This window comes from Chelonoidis abingdonii, chromosome 8, assembly GCF_003597395.2.
Source record: "Chelonoidis abingdonii isolate Lonesome George chromosome 8, CheloAbing_2.0, whole genome shotgun sequence".
Taxonomy (NCBI): Eukaryota; Metazoa; Chordata; order Testudines; family Testudinidae; genus Chelonoidis; species Chelonoidis abingdonii.
In genome coordinates, this window is record NC_133776.1 from 49,587,774 (window position 1) to 49,611,148 (window position 23,375).

General features: G+C 44.6%; 1 protein-coding gene across 8 annotated transcripts in view; it reads right to left on the reverse strand.

The window, feature by feature from the left end:
• Positions 1 to 23,375, reverse strand: part of GIGYF2 (GRB10 interacting GYF protein 2) — a 173,100-nt gene that overhangs the window by 29,261 nt on the left and 120,464 nt on the right. For all 8 annotated transcript variants that reach the window (XR_012656383.1, XM_075068594.1, XM_075068591.1 and 5 more), the window contains one exon: positions 746 to 904. Coding sequence is in view for 7 of the 8 variants with exons in the window: in XM_075068594.1 (XP_074924695.1) it covers positions 746 to 904 (159 nt within the window). In the remaining variant the exon portion in view is untranslated. The remainder of the gene's footprint in view (positions 1 to 745; positions 905 to 23,375) is intronic.

Consider the following 23,375-nt stretch of genomic DNA (forward strand, 5'->3'; position numbering starts at 1 on the left):
GGGGGGGGGGGAGGAGAGAAGAGAGCCAAAGATAGGACCTGTAAGGAACAGGGAGACTCCTGAGGAAAATTGTTGGAGTCCTTGGGGAAAGGAGGCAGTGGGGGGAATCCTGCTGGAGAAAAAGCCATAGAGGACAGACAGGCAGGCTGGCTCCTCTGAAGGCCGAAAGCACTAAGGCTTGTTGGAGAGTTGCGGCCTCAGGAAGATTTATGTTGGGCAGGACAGTGCTTGATACCAGAGACAGTGAAAGGCAGTGGAATGCTAGGAAAGGGTTGAGAACCAGGCCCAGAAGATAAGTTGATTATTTGGGACTCTGAACTACACTTGGACATTTTGATACCCTGGAAGGGGTCTGAACTAGCTACTTCTCAACCAGAACTGTGTGGCATACAAAGACAGATGGCCTGCAAGGGGCAATGGAGACAATCCCCCTTGCAACTTAGCATGGTGCAAAGAAGTGCTCCACTGCTGAGTGTGAACTACTACCTACTCCGTTTTCTCAACAATCAAGTGATGGTTTCCCATGGCACCAAGTTTGCTCATCCTTATTACCAGGTTGAAAGGAAAATGTAATCTATGTTCATTCAGTTTAATTCTGCCCATATGCAGTTCAACTACCAAATTCCCATCCTGATCAGAAAGGATCATCCTCTCCTCAGCTGGTATTACTATTAAGTCTCTGTGCTCACTCAGTTCCAGCATCTCCCATGCCTGAGCATGGTAAATCCCTTGCACTCATTTTCACCTGTTTACGAAGCAACTCTTCTCGCTGTCGTCTTTCCTCTTCTTCTCTTCTCCTCTCTTCCAATCTTCTAAGTGCTTCCTCCTGCTGTTGTCGTTCCTCTTCCTCCCGCTGTCGTCTTAGTGCAATTTCCTGCTCTCTCTGCCGCCTCAGGGCTTCTTCCTGAAGATGTGAACAAAAGTGATATACATCAATTCACTAGACAGAACACAACGCGGTCTGGCCACAGTTGTCATCTCAGGGAAACCCTGGGCACCCAACTTTGTTTTTTTTGTTAGTGTTAATACAAAGCATATTATAAAATCCTAGAATCCCAATAATACAAAGCCATAGGTTAACAAATATTGTTATAGGACATGCATCCCCAGGACAGGTGAGTTTTGATGAAAACTTTGGTTGTTTCTAGGTTGGAATGGAAGAGTATCTAAAATCAATATCTGACAATATTTTGCTTCAATATGAGGGAAGGCAGAAAAGAGCAGAGAACCACCAAGACTCTTCTATTTCCAATGCACAAGATCTGAATCTCTTCCTTATACAAAGATCTTAAGGAAAAGAAAAGTAGCTCAGAAATCACTACTCTTCAAGTGGCAACAGCATGTAGAAACCTCTTTGGAGGATATCATCACTATTACTTCTCAGCTACATTCTGGAGTTTCCAAGTTATTTATAATTCAAGGTGCACTATAAATTTGAAACTACAGAGCTTGCAAGATACAGGTATATCTAGTTGCAGAAGCCTTGTGCACTGAGGGGCAACATTACCTGTGAAGTATGAGAGAGAAAGGAAATTTTTTGGAATTCTCTTTTTAAGGCAGCAGCAGGAATTTTTCTATCAACTCTCAATTACAGAAGACAAGACAGGACTTTTCAACTGTGTGGCGGCTGTTCTCCTCACTTGGGTAGTGGTAACTTCTTATCTCCTTTGTAAGAGGAGGAGACAGGACTTAGTTTCCCCCAAAGTGGGGTGTTTAATATTTATCATGCATTAATTTTTGAACATCTGATGACAGCAAGTATCCATGTGTGAAGAGAATATGATTAAGATTCTCTCTTTCTAACTGTTCCTCTCTTTTCAAAATCAGGACCATTATTTAATCTTTAGAACCATTTGGAATTTCAAGATATGAGTAGTATCAGTTTAAACAGGGCTCAAAATATTGCTGAACATCTGCTCATCTGAAAATTTAACTTGCAAGCCTGGGTGAAAAGTTCCTGCTCTGTCAGACCCTCTAGGCCACAACCTCAATATCACACAATTTATGTCACCACATTTTCACTCCCCCAACATTAATCAACTCTGCCCCATGCTCAGTCAAGTTCTATGTCCCCAAGTGGTGCTTGGGAAGTTTTCCTTTCCCTTCCTGAATCAGCCCACTTGCTATGCTCAAAATTTCTCACATCTTGGGTGAGCAGATTTTTAAAGTTTTTTTTTTTTTTTTAAACAGGAATTATTATATATATTTTCTTGCTCTTCACAGATTATATCAGTGTTTATTTAAAATTCGCTAGATAGCAGCAGCATATCATCATAACTAAGACTATGTTTTAGTCACAGGTATTTTTAGTAAAAGTCATGGAGAGGTCACAGGCTGTAAACCCTAATTCACAGGCCATGACCTGTCCATGACTTTCACTAAAAATACCTGCCGTGACTAAAACTTAGTCGGGGGCGGGGGGGATGGGACTGGGGGTGCCACAGGTGCTGGGGAAGGTGGCCCGGGACCCCGCTGGAGCAGTGGGGGGCTGGGACGCCTGGGATCCCAGCTGGTACTGGGGGGGGCGGGCCAGGTGCTTCCTACCCAGTTCCACATCCTTGCAGCTACTAGGCACCAGAGGAACCAGGGCAGGGGTTTCACTGCTCCAGTCACAAGCGCCAGCTGCCGCAGCTCCCATTGGCCAGGAACCACAGCCAATGGAAGCTGCAGGGATGGAGTCTGTGGGCAGCGTGGAGACCCCCACCCCCTTCGTCACCTAGGGGCTGCAGGAGGGCTATGCCAGTGGGAGCCGGGGAGCCCCTCACCCCGAGGTAAGCACTCCCCGCAACCCTCAACACCCTGCCCCTAGCCCTGAGCACCCTACCACACACCCAAACTGCTCCAACTGGCCCAGGGGCTGCCTGGCTCTGGCAGCCCCTGAACCTGCAAAGACACGGAGGTCATGGAAAGTCACAGAATCCATGACTTCTGTGACAGACTCACAGCCTTAATCATAACACAAAGAGACACAAATCTTGCAGCATGCCCCAAAGGTCACACTAATTTTGGGCTCTGGTGAATCAAGGCAACGCTAAAATCATGGCCCTTAACAATCCTATACCACATCTTATATGTACTACATAAATGAAGTATAAACATAGGAATTGCCATACCAGATCAAGCCAATGGACCAGTTTACTGTCCAGGACAATGGTAACCACAGATGCTTACAGGAAACTGCATAATGGACAATTATGGAATGACCTGCCAAAAGGAAAATTTTTCATATTCCCCAGCAGTTAAATGCCCTGAAACATAAGGGTTTATATGCCTTCTATTATTCTAGCTAACATAACTGTGTTTATTCCAGGAGAATGGCTTTGGTTTCCAAGTAGTAAGAGGAAAAAATGGTGACCCTTTGACCATTTTCTCTTTTTGCTTATTTAAACGCCAATATGCCATATTAGGGATGACCCACAGGCATGTGAAGCATACTGTCTGGGGCCAATTCTGAAGCCTATGCCTACAGCTAAAATATATTCACTCATGAAGGGAGAAGGATGAAGCAGCTGCTTTTTCATCTGGCTGATAAAAACCTACCTTCCCCTGATCTTCAATTACAAGCACTTTCCCTGCCCCCAGCGATAGAGCGAAGGGACTCAAAACAATTTCAGACCAAAGAGCCACATCAGAAATGTCAATGGGGAATGCAACAACGTTTTAATCACAGAATATCTCCCTGCCCAGACTTATGGTCTGGCACAATCTCCCAGTCAATGACTGGTGCTCAACACTCACTGCCTGAAAATGAACCAAAGACACAGGAGCCACTGGGTCCCTCTTGCAAGTCAGCAGATCACTAATACCACTGATCCACTTTCCTTTGTAGAAAGGAGAGAGCAAATGTAGCAGGAGTAGAGAGATTCCTTCCATTCCACAGGTATGAAAGGAGAGACACTGTTGCATCCTGGGCAGTTGAAAAATTAAGGGAAGGCTGTGAGGAGGGAACTGATCTATTTTTAAGAGTGCTAATGAGGAGGAGGTTTGATTTATAACAAATGAAAGCAATAATCCAGATCACAAAAAACTGGGAGCCAAGTGGTTTGAATTCCTAGGTATGACCAACTGGACACCACTGTTAAAAGAGAATCTTAAATTGAATGAGTAAAACAAGGTCATAGTCAAGACAGAATAATGCAATCTCCCAGCTTTTCAGATATTTTTTCCTTGCTGTTTCTTTCCCAGCCTTTAGAGGGTCTTCATATGCAGAGTCACACAAACAGACTTAAGAACAGGGGATCAATACAGAGGCATACACCACACACAGACCACTCTGACTGGCCTTTTCCAGTTTTAGAGGGTCTGAGGAAAGAGCCTTTTGGAAGTCAGTAATTTTTATATAAAAGTTTTTCTTAGGGAGAAAAATATGGTTTGATATTCAGATATTTAAAAGGTATCCTTGTGTAACTGTCCAAGGCTCTTTTATATACTTCTCAGCAGCTAGATGCTGGTTTACTAGTCCATCATTTGCATGTTGTAACAGGAAAAGAAATACAGGGAGTATAACTCAGAGTTCCAATTCAGCACACACCAGATTATTTTACTTTCCTTACTTTGTATTCCAAAAGGCAGGCAAACATACCACGGGCATGTCTACACTACAAACTTAAGTTGTCTTAAGTTGACATACAGCCACCGCAGTAATTACTGCTGGTTTTCAGGTCCATGCTACCCCTTCTTCTGTTGGCGTAGCACGTCCTCACCAGGAGCGCTTGCACTGACTTAAAACAGGCAATGTGCGGGGCCGAGAGCATGGTCTCCCAGCTCCAGGAGGAGCTCCCCGTGGGGAGCCCTGCTGCCACATGGGTTCCTCGCTCCGAGCCCAAATGGCAGCCTGGCTCGGAGTGGGAAGCTGGGGGGCCAGCAGTGGCTGTGAGCAAGGCGCAGGGTTCACAGCAAGGAGACTATCAGCCTTTCTTGTCAATTTCACGGCTCCAGCATGGAGCCGTGAAATTGAGAAGAATGATAGCCAACAACCAATGTAAGTAATGCAGAGTTTACACAGACACTGCATCACGCTAACTACACTGACATAAGTCCTGTGCCTCTCGTGGAGGTGGAGTTATGTCAGTGTTGTAGGGCACTTACATCGGAAGGAGTAAGGCTGTAGTGTAGACACTGAATGTAGGGGACTACGGAAGACTGTGTCACGGCCTAGCTAGGGTGTCTCCGCTTTCTCGGCGGCCTTGTGAAGAGCCCCTGCTTGCTAAGTGGCCGGTCATTGTAGGACACAGCATGCCAGTTATAACTTGCTTTTAACTGGTTGAAACCAGTTTGTATGGCCTTAGGCCAAAGGGCGGACATAGCCTGTGGGAAGTCCCTTTTTGCATATGTATGAGTTGCTTTTGTATTGTGTATATATAGCTGTATGCTCCCGGTCCGCCTTTGGACGCGACCAGCGAGCTGAGCTTCGGTGCTGGTCCCCGCCTAAGTGACAGCAACGCCCAGGGTCCCCGTTGCGGATGTGTCACTTTACCTTCATTAAAGCCAAATAACTCACTGTGTGTGTGGCCTCGTCCTTGCAGAGCACGCAGGCACATAACACTGCATAATTAGGTCAACGTTAAGACGCCTTCTGTCGACCTAACTCTGTAGCGTAGACCAGATCCATAGTTGTTTGGAAATGTAATCCTTCTGTTTCATATACCTCACATTCATAATCCACTTATCCACGAAATGTCAGAAACATTATCTGGTGTTCAATGTTCCACAAACGCCAGTACTCTTGCCTAAAATATTTAATTTCTGGGTTTGAAATGTACTAATCCTCATGTAAAGGTATTAAAGACAATGGAATTGCATACACATGCTTTGGAAAAAACGGATGATATGGTGTTGGTGCCTTTAAACCCGCCATTTACCACTGGCTGTTACTGGAATTTGCAGTACTCCCATCACTGTATTTAAAATTGGTAATTATTGCAAATATAGCACATAAGCGTTATATTAGGCTGTCGATTAAGCACAGTTAACTCAGAAAAATAATCACGATTAACCATGCAATTAATCATGATTCATTTTTTAAACAATAATACAACTGAAATGGATTAAATATTTGTGGATGTTTTCTACATTTCAAATTACTGATTTCAATTACAATACAGAACACAAAGTGTACAGTGCTCACTTATATTATTTATTTACAAATATTTGCACTGTAAAAATGATAAACAAAAGAAATAATATTTTCAGTTTACCTTATTCATATTCTGTGGTGTGATCTCTATCGTGAAAGTGCAACTTAATAAATGTACTTTTTTTTTTTAAATATACAACTGCACTCAAAAACAAAACAATGTAAAACTTCAGAGCCTACAAGTCCACTCAGTCCTACTTCTTGTTCAGTCAATCACTAAGACAAATAAGTTTGTTTACATTTACAGGAGATAATGCTGCCTGCTTCTGATTTACAATGTTACCTGAAAGTGAGAATAGTGGTTTGCATGGCACTTTTGTAGCTGGCATTGCAAGGTATTTACGTGCCAGATATGCTAAACATTCGTATGCCTCTTCATGCTTTGGCCACCATTCCAGAGGACACACTTCAATACTGATAACACTTATTAAAAAAATAATGCATTAATTACATTTTTGATTGGACTCCTTGGGGGAGAATCGTATGTCCCCCTGCTCTGTTTTACCTGCATTCTACCATATATTTCATGTTATAACAATCTTGGATGATGACCCAGCACATTTGTTTTAAGAACACTTTCACTGTACATTTGACAAAAACGCAAAGAAGGTACCAATGTGAGATTTCAAAAGATAGCTACAGCACTCAATGTAAGGTTTAGGAATCTGAAGTGTCTTCCAAAAATCTGAGAGCGATAAGGTGTGGAGCATACTTTCAGAAGTCTTAGAAGAGCAACACTCTTGAGCCAGAAACTACAGAACCCAAATCACCAAAAAAGAAAATCAACCTTCTGTTGGTGGCATTTGACTCAGATCATGAAAATGAACATGTGTCTGTCTGCACAGCTTTGGATCGTTATCAAGCAGAACCCATTATCAGCATATCCTCTGGAATGGTGGTTGAAGCATGAAGGGACATATGAATCTTCAGCGTATCTGGCATGTAAATATCTTGCAACGCGTGCTATGGAAACGTTTGTTCTCACTTTCAGGTGACGTAAACAAGAAGCGAGCGATATTATCTCCTGCAATGTAAACAAACTTGTTTGTCTGAGCTATTGGTTGAACAAGAAGTAGGACTAAGTGGACTTGCAGGCTCTAAAATTTTACCTTATTTTTGAATTTAGTTATTTTTTGTACCTAATTCTACATTTACAAGTTCAACTTTAATGATAAAGAGATTGCACTACAGTACTTGTATTAGGTGAATTGAAAAATACTATTTCTTTTGTTTTTTGCAGAGCAAATATTTGTAACAAAAAAATATAAAGTGAGCACTGTAGACTTTGTATTCCGTGCTGTAACTGAAATCATTATAGTTGAAAATGTAGAAAACGTCCAAAAATATTTAAATAAATGGTATTCTATTATTGTTTAACAAAATTTTTTAATTGCTTGACAGCCCTAGTTTTCACTGGTAAAGATTTTAAGGCCTGTTAATTCTTTTTCAAGTTTCTGTACTCCCAGTCTACGTTTGACCTTTGCCTTAGTTTCTGGCCTTTAAGTACAAGTTTCTTCCACACCAAATTTTGTTAACCATAACAGATATTTCTAGAAGACCCATCATGGTATGAAGCACTAAATACAGGAAGAGTTAGATTCACAGTCAGTCTTGTCCATTTAATCTGATCATTATCTCAGTGAATTGTATTTCTCTCTGAAATGAGCACACTGATATTTTATCCTTACAAAAGGTTTTTGATTATCAAAAATAGGATCCCAACCACAAAGGGACGTTTAATACAATGCAGAAAAGGTGAACCGGAAAGGAAGAAATCAGAGGGAAAAAATCGTAAATAAATTCCTCTCAACATACACGAAGCAAGTCAGACAGCAACTTGTGGACATATAATCACTGACAGCTAACCTATGGGAGCTCTAAATTCCAACATAAACAGTGACGGAGTCCACATTTACCTTGTCTGGTTGCTGAGCTCTCTTACCAAGAAAAAGTTTATAAGCTAGTCATCTCTACTCAATGCTCAGCCAACATATACAAAGATTTCCCTGCCATGTTCAATAGTATCTGGCCCCTCAAATCCTTACCATGGATTTCAGAAAGTACCCATGACACATGTTTCAGGCTTTATTATTTTGTGTTGGAATCCAGCTCCTTTGTACAATGGTTCTGGTATCACTACAGCTGCTGTTTGACTCATATGCCTCAATACAGGCTTTAACACCAGTAAAATGAATAGGACTATACACCTGAAAATTAAAGGCAACAGAGTGACAACTGGTCTCAATCTTCTTCATAATCTTCTCAAACAGTGGTCCTCAACCTTTTTGTGACCAGTAGCACATTCATGTTTTCAGAAGAGTGTGGCAGGAGCCAACAATTTTTCAAGGCTTATTTTGTATTTGTACATTAAATAATACAAAAAAAGTCATATTTAATATTACATAATATATGAATCCGGAGAGAAGCCACGAGGAGAGAGAACACCAGTGCCCACAGCCCCGGAGTACTCTGTCTCCAGCAGGCGCGGGATCCCAGCTTCTCTCCCCTGCTCGGCACTAGGCAGGCCCTGAGCCTGCCGGGGACCAAGAACACTGGCGCCTGCAGCCCAAGAGTTCTCTGTCCCTGGCAGGTGCAGGGCTGCGGCTTCTCTCCCCTGCTGGGCACTAGGCAGCCCCAGCACCTGTCGGGAACAGAGAACACCGTGCCCGCAGACTCAGTTCTGTCCCCAGCAGGCATAGGGCCGTGGCTTCCCTCCCCTGCTAGGGACTAGGCGGGCACACATAAATGCCCCGGCGGGTGCCATGGTGCCCACAAGCACCACAGTGGGGACCACTGTTCTAAAACATGCAGTCTATGGAAAATGAAACAAGTGAGATATCTTTTGATCCTTCCTCACATTTAAAGCCTTTGAATGAAATGATCAGAAACAGTACTGGCATACACAGTATATAAAAATACATCGCTAGATTGACAGATCTCAAATGTTTTTTTTTCAACTTTACCGACCTTTCCTATTCTCCTCATGTATGTTTTCCTGTCTACTCTTTCTAGCTTTGCCTCTGTATCTTCTCTAATACTTTCAATAGAATTACTCTCAGATAAATTTCAAATTGAGATAGCAGATTTTAAGCACATTTTTCTCCCTTTTCCTTTTCAGAAGGAGGTTGTTTGTTTTATTTTTTTTGTGTGTTAAAAAAAAAAAAAGAGAGAACAACCAAATGGAAAAATACAAGAAAAAACTTTCAAAAACTTCTTTCACAAATGTTTTAACAATGACCCTGGAAAAAAGTTTGAATTCTCTCTACTTTCCTGTAATATCCCAATTTATCTGAAAGCATTTTTCCACTTGAAAAAGGAAACACGTACTCTTAAAAAGGTACTTGCCAAACAAATTTCTTAGCAGGTAAAAATAAAATATCAAGAAGAAATCTGTTTTGCCTACATCTTTGATCTTTCTAACCACTTCCTTTGAAGGCACAGAATTTCAAATAAATTAAAGCGCTTGATTAGAGGAAATATTTATTTTTCTACATCACCAATAAAAACACAGTTTAGTGTAGCGGGAAATTCTGTAACAATGCAGCCAGTTCAAGTAAATGACTGACCAAATTGTTTTCTGACAGACCACCTCCACATTGGAAATATGATGCAGAGAACCAGACAGGAAAAAAACAAACAAACAAACAAAAAAAACCTTATTTTGTTAAACTGGTGCATGGTTGATGTGGCCTTTGGCAGTTTTAGTCATAGCTGGGGTGTGACGAGGAGCTGAGAAGCATGACAAATTTTATTTCACCTGCAGTGGCCCCTAGTCATATAATATCAGGGTTGGAAGAGACCTTAAGAGATCATCTAGTCCAATCCCCTGCTCAAAGCAGGACCAATCCGCAGACAAATCCTTAAATGCCCCCCTCAAGGGGTGAACTCAACCCTGGGTTTAGCAGGCCAATGCTCAAACCACTGAGCTATCCCTCCTCCCAAGAGTCACATTAGACTCTCTTAGTTTTAAGAGTTTAACTTCTTTTTATAAGGAAAAAACCAACCACATTTTCCTTATTTCACTTCAAAACTCTAAATACAGAGATGGTTTATCAACTTTGACCTCTTCTATATCTTTTGATTTTTTTAAAAAAGTTTTTCTAGTAATATGTTGCCCAGTAACATTCATAATATTCCAGGGTTTGTTGTCACCAACCGTTATGTGAAGTGCTATGATTACTCCTTCTAATTTGCGCTGTTCCTATATTAAGGTAGTAGCAGTAGTCATTTTCCAATCCATACGGATCCTGTCACTATCCTTTTTACCCCACCCCAATTTCATGCATCTCACCAGTGTACATACATTGCTGCACAAGTTTCCTTTCAGATGTATATAATGAGACTAAACACCAGAGAAGATATTTATGTAGGGTTTCCAGTTTTAGATTAATCTAGAAACCACTGAAGCAGTAAAGTGATCAGTTTTTGTAAAATGTTCACTAAAAATACTTGAAATTCACAATGCTGAAAACAGCTTGAAGATGGCACTGGCAAGGTCTACAGATCTCCCAATCTGCCCAGGATCTCATCCCTTGGAGACGGGACTTTAAAGGGGGACAATTTTAGATATAGTTCAGGGAAACTATGATCCAGCTCATTAATCTATGATTTAGCTCACTGTTGTACAATGCAGTGAAAAAACAAGACTGGATTAAACACGGATTACCATGGAATACCCTTTTACATAACCTGCAGCTGTTTACTATTCTTCTTTAAGCTCTTATAAAATCAATTTATAATAAAATGAATTTAGAGTTTACCATCAATAGTATATTTACTAACCTTAAACACTAGCCTTTTATGCAGTATTGTATCAAAAGCCTTCCTGAAGTCCATGCAGAATAAGTCTACAGCTTCACCCCTCTCAGCTCTCACTGTCACCTCCTCGAAAGAAGTTAATTAATTTGTTAAGCATTATCTCCTCTATAAATATGTGCTAATTATCTTTGTTCAGTCTGTCATTAGTTACCAGAATTTCTTCCAGTATGGAAAACAAATGTCAAGATTAAAAAAAAAAACAACAACAACAAAAAACAGGCTAACATTTTTCTTTCCAGTGAAAAGATTAAAAAAAAAAACACAATTTTGCCTGACTTTCAGAATTATGGAGCCATAGTAACAGCTCCATAGTCAACATAAGACACTTTCCATTACAAGACCAATTTTGATCTCTCCCGCTCTACTTTCAAATTAAAAAACGACAATTTTCTGTGAAATTCCATATTGGTAATATCCTGCCAGAAGCGATTGTTTCTGTGCAAAGCCAAAGTGGATATGACTGGCCATTTCAGAGATAATGCCAGGAAGTGACTGGCATTTCATTTCCAAAAGTTAACCATTCCTGCTATTGTGTATCTCAGAAACAACCTGGCCTACAAGCTCTACAGTTAGAACTAGAGTGCTTGTGATATACCGAATTACACAGAATGTACAACTGAAAAGTTATTTATTACAAAAAAAGAGTATGAAACAATTCTCTACTGCTTGAGTGCCACAGTCAACCCTGGCATTTTCCAGCCACAGGAATTCAGTCCCAAACTATGCTACCAACTACTCGCCATTACAAATTGAAGTAATTCTAGCTACATAAATATCACATGCATTAACAATGGTAAAACACAAAAAAACCCTTCATAAAAATTGAGTTATAGTTCACAATAATTCAGTTTTATTTGAATGCCATAATTAACAAAATCCAAGTATTTGGAAGGGAGGAAATTTTTAATCAAGGTTTCACAACCAACCTGAACATTGCCCCAGCCTTTAAACCAGAAATCCTCCTACAACCACTCATCCTTGAGGACATAACATTCTAATATGAGCCAAAAGCCCTTATGTTATACCACCTACCTACTGTATATGGTCCAGAGATATAACTACAGAAAATCCTCCAGTGCACCACACACACCTTTAATGGGGCAGTTATACCAAGATTTTCCCTCTTATCCAAACAGACCAGAAACTTACCCCTTCCACATACCAATCTCCTACTATGATCAATTCATCCCTCATATACAATTTAACAAAAAAACAAACAAAACAAAAAAGCCCCTCCATCACCATCCCATTTTGAGCTAAAGAGATTAATCATCCCTATTCACTCTTCCTGTATAGATTAGCAAAACTAATATACTGCCTGTATTTGGCTGGAAAGATGACTGGCTGACTAACCACCACTTCAAAACATGTATTTGGTAGGAATTTAAGATGCATCTGCAGAATCACCTTACTCATGGTGAATTTAGAATAAGTTATGTTGTTACGGCCTGATGCTTATTGACTCAGCAATCTGCCACTAGAAAAACGGCCATTTGTGTATGTCATTTAAGCTCACGGGGTTATTGGGTAGCTCACAATACACTTTTAATAGCAGAGTAAGTATGACATGAATTACCATTTGCACTGCAGTATATTGTATTGCTCAGAGACATCTAAGTAAGGATTAGGGAACTTTGTGCTATTCACTGAGCATACACGCAGGGTACGTCTACACTACCCGCCGGATAGTGACCAATCTATCAGGGATTGATTTATCGTGCGTAGTGTAGACTTGATAAATTGATCCCCGATCACTCTCCCGTCGACTGCTGAACTCCAGCTCAGCGAGAGGCAAAAGCAAAGTCGACGGGGGAGCTGTGGCAATCGACCCTGTGCCATGAGGATGTGAGGTAAGTCGAACTAAGATATGTCGACTTCAGCTACGCTATTCTCGTAACTGAAGTTGTGTATCTTAGGTCTATTCCCCCCCCCAGTGTAGACCAGGCCACAGAGAAGGACAAGGTCTTTACTACAAAGAGTTCACAATCAAAGATGAGACTCAATGAGAGAAAAAAAGAACAGAAATAAGAGCATATGTTTACACAGGCTATGTGTAGAATTAGATTTTTAATCTTTAAAAATGAATTTCAGCAAAGTTTAAATCTCTTATAACATGGGGATCTTTTAAAATATATCAAGACCTTCACTCTAATCCAGGACTTGAGAGTTTGAGGTCTACCTTGAACATATCCATTAAAAGGTAGAGTAACTTCAAAATGAAATAAGACGTCTACTGATGTCTATAACCCAAACTGACAGAATATAGCAATCTTTGTGGAGAACACATGGGCCTTTTTGTATCAGACTGCAAATCTTTTCCTCTTGCATTTGTATAGTCTTCTGGTCCATCCCTTCCATTAAGCTATGAAGACTTGAGACAACCAGGTAAAAAAAAACCTACCCTGTGAGGAGACATGCTAACAGAATAGGATTGCCAGTTGGGAAGCAGAGAGGTGCCCTAGATGCCATGTGTAAAGACATGAATAGACTGCTAGACTGCTTGTTGTGACGAGCTGCTGTCATCCCTAACAGGGCTGATATAACTACATGTCTCAGTCAATAAAATGGTTTGATTCACAGAACCTGTGTCTCATCTGAAATTGGTTAAAGGATTTTTGCTATCTGAAGTGATGTAGACAAGTCACTGTGAACACCATTCATTTCTGGATGGAGAAAGCATCTCCTCCTGATATCCTCTTAACTACTGCTACTCTTTTCAGAAGAACCGAAAGTACAGTTCTAAAATAGAAAAAACACCAATATCACTGATTCCTTTTACCAGAGTGATGGACCATTAAAAAGACTACTCTGATAGCGAAGAGTATTGATGCCTATTTGGAGAGGTTTGTGTGGAGAACACAAAGAAAAAGCCTTCAGTATGAAGCTGAGGTTCGTTTTTAGAAATGGATGTTAATTTGTGGTTTTAGTCTTGAAATTGATTTATGGCTACAGGTAATATGCAGGTGAATAGATAAGTTCTCTATTTTCCAGTCTGATTTAGATTACTTGTCCTCTCAAAATGAAGGTGACAAGCCCTTCCTTATTTAAAAAAGTTTAAACTTAAGCACTCACTTTGTAGGAATCTGCCAAAAAAGGAGTGACATATTACACACCTTCTGCACTATCTCCAACAGGTTGATGCAAAGGCAGATCCTGGAATAAGACTCTCCCCCTTGACATAACATGTTTCCCATGCGAGTTCACATCTATTGTAAATCTGTTCAAAGGGTGGTCTGTGAGGGGTTTCTGCCAATAGATATTTCCCAAGAATTTAAAAATATGCTTGTGAAGGATCAGAGATCTGTTCTCCTCCTGGTGGTCCCACTTGGACAAAAGGTTGGTTTGCAGGTATCAAGGGAAGTACCATGCCAAAGAGAATTTTGATATTGGACATTTCCTTTCTAGGTAGGCTCATTTTTCTATTGGCAATTATGGTCCTGCTTCTTCAACTGCACAAAGTTGGCTGAACCTAGTTTTGGAATGGTCAACATAGACAAGAGAAAATGAAGTGTAACTGGACTACCAGACGCCTGGACGGGGTAAGAGTTATATCCTCTTTAATTTAGGTCCCAAAAAAGAGGGGGAAAGTGTTCCATTCACAGAGGAAAATGAAATAGTTACAAGGAGGCTCCTTGGCTGTAGGTCTAAATGAAATAAAATGCAAGGCTGCTTCTTTCAGCCAATGGTCCAGATGGACCAAAACAAAGCAAAAAGACAATTCTCACCATGGTAACAACGTCAGTTATTTCTCTAGTTATTCCTATCCTCTAGCCAGGAGCTGATTAATGAATCTTCCAGGACAAGGGGAAACTAGAGAGGAACTCTTCCTTCTTCCTAAGAACTTCTCACTCTCTGCTTCTGGAAGGCTGCTTCTTTTTTATGCCCCCTTTCCACCCCAATTTAAGAGTCACAGCTGTCAAATCTACCTCACAGCAGTTTGAATATTCAACAGCTACCACCTCTTCTCTTCAAGTCCGGCAACTGAGGCAGGACTGTGGAACACCTGAAGGGCAAGAGTCCTTATTTTCACATATCTGTCCTTTGACACAAGGATCACACCAGTGTGGTGTGCAGTAGGAATTAATGAGTTTTTCTGAAAATACTTTACAAAATCCCTCCATGAATGATGCCAGGAGATTTCTTGATTTAAAAAAGGAAGTTTTCCATAGGGTATCAAGACTCACTGATCAATTTTTCAACCTTGTCTACTTTTGAAGTATCAAATATCTTAAACAGCTGCCCCAGATGCACTGGGAAAATGATTAAGGGGTCACTGGTTTAGATCTCAGAACTTGTGAGCTGTTGCTAAGAATGCCTCAATTCTTGAAGGATTGGTGAGGAATATGAATTTCATTAGATAAGGGCAGAGGATTTAAGATTAAATCCAGGTAGTCATTCTGAATACATTTCTAAAACAGGTCTGTTAGTACTTCTGCCCCATACCTGACTGAAATGGCAAAATTTGCCATTAAGCAATAAGGCCTTGGACAGAATCTATATTGTTTCCATAATCAACAACAAAATCTTACTTTACCCTTCCTGATGCAAAAATACTCTTAAACAAGGACAATCACACCCCACTGTTCCCATAAGAATTGCTAATGACAAAGCACTATGACACAGTTAATGTATTTATGGATACAAATACGCTACACTCAATCTTAACTTGCAAAACAAAAGTTAGGGCTTGTCTATGCAGTGGAGTAATGTGCTCTATGGGGGTATGAATGCTAAAGAGCATTAACATGCTGTATATTAACTGGCTCACGTAGACTCTGTTGACACATTTGAACATATTGCTGTTTGAAACAGTACTACATTAAAGCACACTAGCGAACCATTAGTGCACACCAGCAGAGTTTATACGGACCAATTAATTCGCAATATGTTAGGGGAATTTAGAAATCACACTCATATAGAGCACATTACCCCCAATGTGTAGACAAGCACTCAGTGCGGTTTTGAAGGATCAGTTAGTAGTGAAGATGTGTAAAAAACCAATGATCTGTAGTCCAAATGTACTATACTCCACAAACAAAATGGGCTTTCCAAATATTTGATGTCTGCAGCCATATGCTATGGACTTCTTAAAGCCCTTACGAAAAGGACGGTTACTCACCTTTGTAACTGTTGTTTTTCGAGATGTGTTGCTCATATCCATTCCAAGTAGGTGTGCGCGCGCCGCGTGCACGTTCGTCGGAAGAATTTTCCCCTAGCAACACCCGGCGGGTCGGCAGGCGCTCCCTGGCGTGGCGCCCTTGCGGCACCGCATATATACCCCTGCCAACCCGTCCGCTCCTCAGTTCCTTCTTGCGGCTACTCCGACAGTGGGAAGGAGGGTAGGTGTGGAATGGATATGAGCAACACATCTCGAAGAACAACAGTTACAAGGTGAGTAACCGTCTTTTTCTTTTCAAGTGCTTGCTCATATCCATTCCAAGTAATGAATCCCAAGCCTTACTAGGCGGTGGGGTCGGAGTTGAACTGTCGAATGCAGAACAGCCAAACCAAGAGCCGCGTCGTCCCGGACTGCTGTACCAAGGCGTAATGGGCAGAAAAGTGCGCACTGACGACCACGTGCTGCACGACATATGTCTTGTATAGGCACACAGGCGAGGAAGGCAATTGAGGAAGCTTGCGCCCTTCGTGGAATGACGGTAACTCGTCCTGGAGAAGTGTGAGCCAAGGCATAGCATTTTTTAATGCAGGCCGTCCCCAGGATGAGATTGTTGTGATGAGACAGGTGACCCTTCATTCCTGTCTGCGACGCAACGAATAGTTGGGAGGTCTTCAGAAGGGTCGGTGCGGTCAATGTAAAACGCCACAGTGCCCGACAAACATCGAGTGAATGCAAAGCTCTGCTCTCTGCGAGACGCATGAGGTTTGGATAAAACACTGGAAGGAAAATGTCTTGGTTCAGGTGGAATGGGAGACCACCTTGGGCAGAAAGGCCGGGATGCGGACGGAGTTGTACCTTGTCTTTATGAATATCGTGTATGGCGAGTCCGCTACCAGACGCGAAGCTCCGAGACTCTCCTGGCCGATGTAATTGGCACAAGGAACGCCACCTTCCACGATAGGTACAGGAGAGAGCAGGTTGCCAAGGGTTCGAAAGGAGGGGCCATTAGGTCGAGAGAACCAGATTGAGGTCCCAGAGGGGGCGGGACAAGCGGACCTGGAGATACAGGCGCTCCAGCCCTTGAGGAACCTTGAGACCATCGGGTGAAAGAAGGCGGATGGAAGGAGAAATGGCAGCTAGGTGAACGCGGAGGATGAGAGCGCGAGGCCTTGTTTTAAGGTGCCATAGATATTCCAGGATCACTTGGATGAGAGCCTGAGCCGGTGACATTCCTTGTGACTGACACCAGCAGGAAAACTTCTTCCATTTTGCCAGGTAGCCCTGGTCGCAGGTTTTCCTACTTCCCAGGAGCACCTGCTGCACTGGGGTGGAACAGCGCAGCTCAGCCAGCCAGGAGCCACGCCGTCAGTGGAGGACCGGGAGGTTGGGATGGAGAAGCCTGCCCTGGTCTTGTGATATCAAGTCCTGATGGACCGCAGGGAACCGACTGGCTATGGACAGGTCCAACAGCGTGGAGCTACCAGTGCTGGCGAGGCCACGCTGGGGCGATGAGAATTAGCCAGGCCTTGTCCCTGCGCAGCTTTACCAGACTTTGTGCACCAAGGGGAACGGCGGAAGGCAATATAAGGTGGGTCACCAGGGTAGAGGAATGCGTCCGAGAGAGAGCCGCGGCCGAGACCGCGGAAGGAGCAGAACTGGGGGCACTTCCGGTTGGTGCGGAGGCGAAGAGGTCGATTCGGGGAAATCCCCACGGCGCGAAAAGAGAATGGACTATGTCCGGACGAAGGGACCACTCATGGGCCTAGAAAGGACCTGCTGAGCGGGTCTGCCCAACACGTTCTGGACTCCTGGAAGAAAAGAGGCTGCCAGATGATGCGTGGGTTATACAAACTTCCCACAGTGTCATCGCCTCCTGAAAAGAGGAAGAGAGCGGGTCCCCCACCGCTTGTTTTATATAGTGCATTGCGGTGTGTTTGTCCTGAGCCTAGACAGAACGGCTCCGCAAGGTGAGGAAGAAACGCCTGGGCAGGCCAAGGCGGACGGCTCTTCAGCTCCCTGATGTTTACGTCTAGCGACAGCTCCCAGCGGACCAGAGGCCCATGTTCGAACGAACCCCATGTGAGCTCCCCAGCCCAGAAGGGATGCGTCTGTTGTTAAGGAATGACGGCTGTCTGGGGTGGAATCGGTAAACCCGCAAACCAGGGCAGGATTTCGCCACCATCGGAGGGGAGAGTGTAGGACGCTCTCTGTGAGTGTGACAACGAGTCCATTGCCTTGTCCCTGCGTGGACGGTAAAACCGAAGCTAACCATATCTGCAGTGGGGCGCAAGCGGAGTTTGGCGTACTTGGTGAAAAGGTACACGCCGAACATGTGGCCTAAGACTACGTGAGAACACAGACCCTGGCTGAGGTCGTGGGGAAGGCTAAACAGGCTGTTCTATGATAGCAGTAAGTGCCTTGGAAAACGGCTGGGTGGAAGTGAGGCTGTCGCGACCGTAGAGTCCAAGACAGCCCCAATGAATTCTATCCTCTGAGATGGTACGAGGATGGACTGTCGAAATTTATCAGAGCCCTAGAGTTACGAACAGGTTCCTGATTAATTGTTATGTGCGTGGCGACCTGAGCTTGGGAGGAGGCGCGAACCAGCCAGTCGTCAGGTAAGGTGAAGCACAATATCCCTTGCGACGGAGGCAAGCGGCCAACTACTGCCATACATTTTGTGAGACACGTGGGGCAGGAGGACAGGCCGAATAGCGTAGGACTGTGAATTGAAAGTGCGGTCCCGCACCACAAATCGGAGAAAGCGTCTGTGAGGCGGGGTAGCATAGAAACAATGAAAGTACGGCGTCTTCAGTCGAGAAGCAGCAAACCAGTTCCCGGGATCCAGGGAAGGGATGATAGACCCCAAGGACACCATGCGGAATCTTAACTTTTTACGAAAGGCGTGAGTCCGCGGAGGTCTAGGATGGGGTCGGAGACCTCCTTTTCTACTTTGGGGATTAAAAAATAGCCGGAGTAAAACCCTCGGCCTCTGAGGTCGTGAGGCAACATCTTCTATCACTCCGAGTTCGAGAAGCGTGAGGACCTCCTTGCCAAAGGAGATGCTCATGAGAGGCGGTCCCTGAAAAGGGACAGTGGAGGGTGGATGGCGAAATAAACTGGAGATGGTATCCAAACATCTACTGTCGCGGCAAAACCCATTGATCTGAAGTTATTCGCGGTCCATGCCGGGAAGAAGGGAAGAAAGGCGGTTCGGAAAAAAGAAAAGGAGTCCGGGAAAGGATAGGTGCTCTGCTCTCTGGCGCACCTTCAAAAGTTGTGCTTCGGTCCCGCGGGTGGTTTGGCAGGTTACCGTTGGTTTCCCCCCCCCCCGCCGAGACCGGACTGGTGTCGGTCGGTTCACCCGTCCCCGCCTTCTGTTGAAAGTCTTGGCGGGGGGGTGTGGGGATAAGGGCGCTTGAGGTTGCTGCCCGAAAGGATCTCCGCTGGGTTTGCGGTGTGTGCATGCCCCAGGGCGCATTATTATGCGCCGTTATCTTTAAGGCTTTGCAAGCCTTGTCCCGTCTTCCTCCGAGAAGAGGCCCTGCCCTTCAACGGGAGGGTCTTGTATGGTATGCTGCAGCTCCGGAGGTAAGCGGAGAACTTGCAACCAGTAAATCCGTCTCATGGTAACTCCCGACGCGATGGTTCTAGCCGCTGAGTCCGGTGGGGGGGGGGGGGAGGGGGGGGGGGGGGGGGGTGTTCGCGGCGTCGAGTGCAGCCTGTAAGGCTGTCCTTGAGATCTTTTCCACTCTTCTAAGAGGACTTTTGAATCTCAGCGGCGGGAAGTCTACCGGGATCAGTTCAGTAACCTGTCATGGTTGCCAGGTATACAAAATATACCTGCCTGTAGTGCTTGCTGTTTGCCACACACGTAAATGGAGACCCCCTTGCGGAGTATACCTTACGGCCAGCAGGTCCAATACGTTAGCCTCCCGCGATTTTGGGGCGGGGGCTTGGCTGGCCATGACGCTCCTCTCATTCACGGATTTGGAACGACACAGAGAGCATGGAGGAGGATTGGGTGACAGGTAGTACGTACCCTTTAGAGGGTACCGATGTACTTTCTCTCCACCCTCCTGGCCGTCGGAGGGATCGATGCCAGGGACTGCCAAATAGACCTCCGCTTTGGCCTGAATAGTGCGTATGAAGGGCAAGCGACCCTCGTCGGTGTTATAGGACGAAGAACGTACCACTACAGGATCCTCACTCCGCACTCCTCTGCCTGTGAGGTATGCTCAACGCCACCTGCGGAGCAGATCTTGATGAGCGCGAAGGTCAATAGGGGCAGAGCAGAGGTCCAAAGTGCCACGCCCACTCCTGCCTCACTCGGTGAGAGGAGGAGGAGGCCGGGGACTGGGGCTCCTTGCAGTTGTTGTTCCAGAGGATGGCTCGATTCGGGGGCGGCCTCTGGGTCCTGTGACTCGGCAATATCGTATGCCGGAGAAGGAAAACGCTGAATGGTGGCTTTCTGGCACCCGAACCTGTAACAGTAGAAATTCTCGGACGTCGGGAGAGGATCGCCTTGGGCTTGATGGTACGCCAAGGCGTTCCAAGAAGGACCACTGCTGGGGCTGTTCCGGATCTTGGACCACATCCCATAAGCACGCTGTCTGGCCGCGGCGAAGAGCCGGAAGGTGTCTGGACGGCCAAAGGCGGGGCAGATAAGACCGTATGCTGGTGAGTGACAGTGGTGCCGGGGAACGGTGCCGGGGAAGTCGAACCGGTGCAGAGATTCGGGCCGGGACCTACGAACCAGCGGGTGCCGGGAGGTCGACCGGTGATCGGGTGCGCCGACAGTACCGATGGACTTCGTTGGGAGCGGTGCCGAGAGCAGAGCGACGCGCCGACGTCGGTCTAGAAGATCGGGACCTGGCCGTGCGCGTGTGTACCTGTTCGCAAGACGACCGGCGCCGAGATAGGACGTGCGGGACATATTGCGGATGGCAATTCGGATGGGCGAAACGCGGCGTGACGGGTGTCGGTGCCGAGTTTTCGAGTGAGATCGGTCGAGCGGCGATGTACGGCGCAAACGACTGTGGATGCGATGCCGCTGCGACAGAGAATGGAGGTTGAGCATCGCTGGCTTCCCCAGATGAGGAGTGCCCGCACGGCGGTGCCGGGGGCTGAGGCAGGGGAAGGCTCAGTTGAAGCGCTATTCAGGTCCCGTTGCCGTTGTGAAGGTTCCGGCGTAGTTGGGATCGTGAGCTCGACCACCGGAGGCCGGGGTAGCTATCAACACCGGACTCGACGGCCCTTGCCTGGCCGGAGTCAACGGTGCGGGAAGCACCGGTGCCGGGGCAGAATGGCGGTGCCTGCCGGCACGGCTTTCCAGGCTCGGGACTGTGCGGTTTCCGGAGGCGCAACCGCAGGAGCCTTCGCCTTCTCGGCTAGGTGAAAGTGAGCCGCCGCCGGGCTGGCTGCTGAGACTGGAGATTGTTGTGCGCGGTACTTGTGGCGGTACGCGTCGTCCCGGTGCCTAGAAGGTGGTTCGTGCGGGACTGCGTGCGCGCGGTGCCGGACTGCAGGAGTAGGGGGCCTGCCAAAACTGTTCAAACGGGAGTTCCCGCTCTTTTTGTCCTCATTTGAAGGACTTGCAGATTCGGCACTTCTCCCGTCAGTGGGATTCCCCCGGCACTTAAGGCGAAACGATCGTTGGGGTCTCCCGTTTGGTCATCGGGCCGACGACAGGCCGAGCACTGCCTTGAAGCCGGGAGAGCAGCATGAGCCGGGTCCCGGAGCGGGCGGAGAGTATGACCTCAGCCCACTAACTATCATACAACTGCGTTTAACCAACTATATAATAACTATTAAACAACTACTAAACAACACTAAACTAACTAAGACTATGTAGAACGGGTGAAACGCTAGGCGATGTGGAGGTCAGCTAAGCGCACTCCACGTTCAACGACAGATCACGGGCGGTAAGAAGGAACTGGGAGCGACGGGTCGCAGGGGTATATATGCGGTGCCGCAAGGCGCCACGCCAGGGGGCACCTGCCGACCCGCCGGGTGTTGCTAGGGGAAAATTCTTCCGACGAACGTGCACGGTCGGATCAGGCGCGCGCACACCTACTTGGAATGGATATGAGCAAGCACTCGAAGAACTGAAAATTTACTTAATCTAAATTAGAAAAAAAAAATTAAAAAGAGCATATATGATGAAGCAGAAATAAGGAAGGGTGGAAGATGGAAGACTAGCAGTCATTTAGGGGAAGCGTAAAGCTTGTTTGAGTAACCTTCACATTGTACTTCCATACCTTACAATGTCTTTTTGGAAGTAAAAACTATATCTGGGATTTCTAGGCTTTCCAAAGTTTTGTTTTTGTTCATGTGAACTGCAAAAATATAGAGACATTGTCCAAAAATGTTATCTGCTCAGCTCTAGTTCAATGCAGATTTTTGCTAAGGTAATAATACTAACATAGTGTTTTATATTTTTAAAGCACTGTACAAACATGTTGACTAAGCACTGCAGCCTCCAGGTGAAGTAGGAAAAATGTCCTGATTTATAGGAGGAGAAAACAAAATGCAGAGAGGTTAAGTGACTTATCCAACATCACACAGATCAGATCAACAAACAGAACCCATGTCTCCAAACCCCAGTACTACACCTAATCCGATAGAATCCAATGTTCCCCAGTGTCATTCTTCCAAAGGAAATTTTTCACCCTTAAAAATATAAGAAAATGGCCAATAATCTTTATCACTAAGGCCTGTGTACTCCATGGCAGCATCAGGTAAATTCAAAATGTGACGTTTTATTCATTTTCTTATTTAATTCAGTAACAAAACTAGCAAAGTACAGCTGGACTCCGATTTTGTGAAATTAAATTCACTAGCCCATGTAAAGTCATTTGTAAACTAACTGGGATGTCAATATTCTGTGAAGAAAAGTGAATACGACAGTAGTGGTTAATTGTACATATTTCTAATCCCCAGCTTGGGAGTTCAACTATGACAAGGTGAGTATAGATGTAACAAAATTATAATTAGGGTGTCTCTTTTTCTATGTTTATTAATTTCATTTTGGGGGGTTGATTTTTTAGCATTTTTTGAGTTGGTTGATTGGGGTTTCCTTCTTGAATATATCGTATACATTCCTCATTACAGTACAGTATATACTACTGTAATCAGTTAAAACCTAAATTCAGACACCCTAATTATGAGTCATTTTGGAGAATTACTACATAATCCTACACAGAATAAACCTATCTAACTCATGAACTAAAGCAGAACCCAATTTGAACTGGAACTGTCAAGACACACAAAAATGTGTGTTCTGAAATCTCAGGCAAGTTT